This window comes from Contarinia nasturtii, unplaced genomic scaffold (assembly GCF_009176525.2).
Source record: "Contarinia nasturtii isolate CC-2019 unplaced genomic scaffold, AAFC_CNas_1.1 Cnas_scaffold_4189, whole genome shotgun sequence".
NCBI lineage: Eukaryota > Metazoa > Arthropoda > Insecta > Diptera > Cecidomyiidae > Contarinia > Contarinia nasturtii.
The window spans coordinates 1-1,277 of NW_022201484.1; the positions used below are offsets into that span (position 1 = coordinate 1).

The 1,277-nt window shown below is 36.7% G+C and overlaps 1 protein-coding gene across 1 annotated transcript; it reads right to left on the reverse strand.

Moving 5' to 3' along the window:
• Positions 1-655: 655 nt before the first annotated feature.
• LOC116350495 lies at positions 656-1,208 on the reverse strand (the record flags this gene model as incomplete). Its single annotated transcript, XM_031782289.1, has 1 exon — positions 656-1,208. A coding segment is annotated over exon 1 (553 nt), but the record flags the coding sequence as incomplete, so codon positions are not given.
• Between the last annotated feature and the right edge of the window lie 69 nt (positions 1,209-1,277).

Below are 1,277 nucleotides of genomic sequence, written 5' to 3' on the forward strand. Positions count from 1 at the left end.
ATTATTACATTTATTGAAGTTTGGCGGAAGAGTGAGATCTTTGAATTTAATTAAGAGATCGGTGAAATTGGTTTTGTTATTAATCGTACTAATTGTCTCGTAATGGGTTAATTGAGACACACATCTGGTGCGTAAATTAGTTTTTGCATCGATTAATTGTTTGTTTTTGATGTCAACTAATAGATTAAATTCGTCGAGAAAATCTGCGCCAAGTATTGGCTTTGAAACGTCGGCAATTAAAAATGTCCAAGTAAAGTTACGTCGTAGTCCTAAGTCGACTGTGCAAGTGAAATGACCGAAAGTTTCTATAGGTGTGCCATTCGCGGCGAAAAGTCTATACGTTTCCGGATTAATTAACTTTTTGAAATAACTTTTTGGTAAAACAGAGAAATCTGCGCCGGTGTCTACTAAATATTTGCGAAGATTTGATCTATCAGTGACGAAGAGACGGTGAGATAAGTTGCTAGCCACTTCGCCTACCGTCGAGGGCAAAGTGGGTTTTAGTTTTCCGAACTGTTTGTGGAATTGTTGTCTCTCTTCTTGAATTTACATGGTTGTTCACACTTGCGTGCCATGGCACCGAATTTGTAGTGAAAATAACAATAGGGACTCTTCCCCCTAGATTTAGAGCGTGAACGATTTTTTGTTTCGATACCCCTAGACGAATGTGTGCCTTGCTTGTTATTTGATTTTAATTCGCGAATAGACTTCGATAGTTCATTGATTTGTGCCTTTAATTCCGAAATCGAAAAATTATCCGTTTTAATTTCATTGACATTCATCAATGTGGTTTGCTTTGGCGTTGTCAATTCTAAAATTTTATCGGCTAAATTGGAGCACGTTGTTAAATCGTCGTTAGAAATGGCTACAACGGCCCTGACATTCTCAGGTAATCGATCGATCCATAATGATTTTAACGCGTCGTCTGTGAGAGAATTTTTTGCCAAATCGCGCATTTTTCGTAATAAATGTGACGGTTTGTCGTCACCGAGTTCAATTTCAGTGAGCAAAACCCTTAATTTCTTTTGGTCAGACTGTGTATATTCATCAATTAAACGTTTTTTTATTGAATCGTATTTATCCGATGTGGGTGGATTACGAACCAAATCAGAAACCATTGATAAATATTGTGGTTCTAGTGCCGCGATAACATGATTGTATTTTGAATTGTCGTTAGAAATTCCTGCGTTTCTAAATTGAGCTTCCATTTGAATAAAAAATAAATCTGGTTCATTCTTCACGAATGTGGGTGCTTTTATTGTGATACGACTTATTTC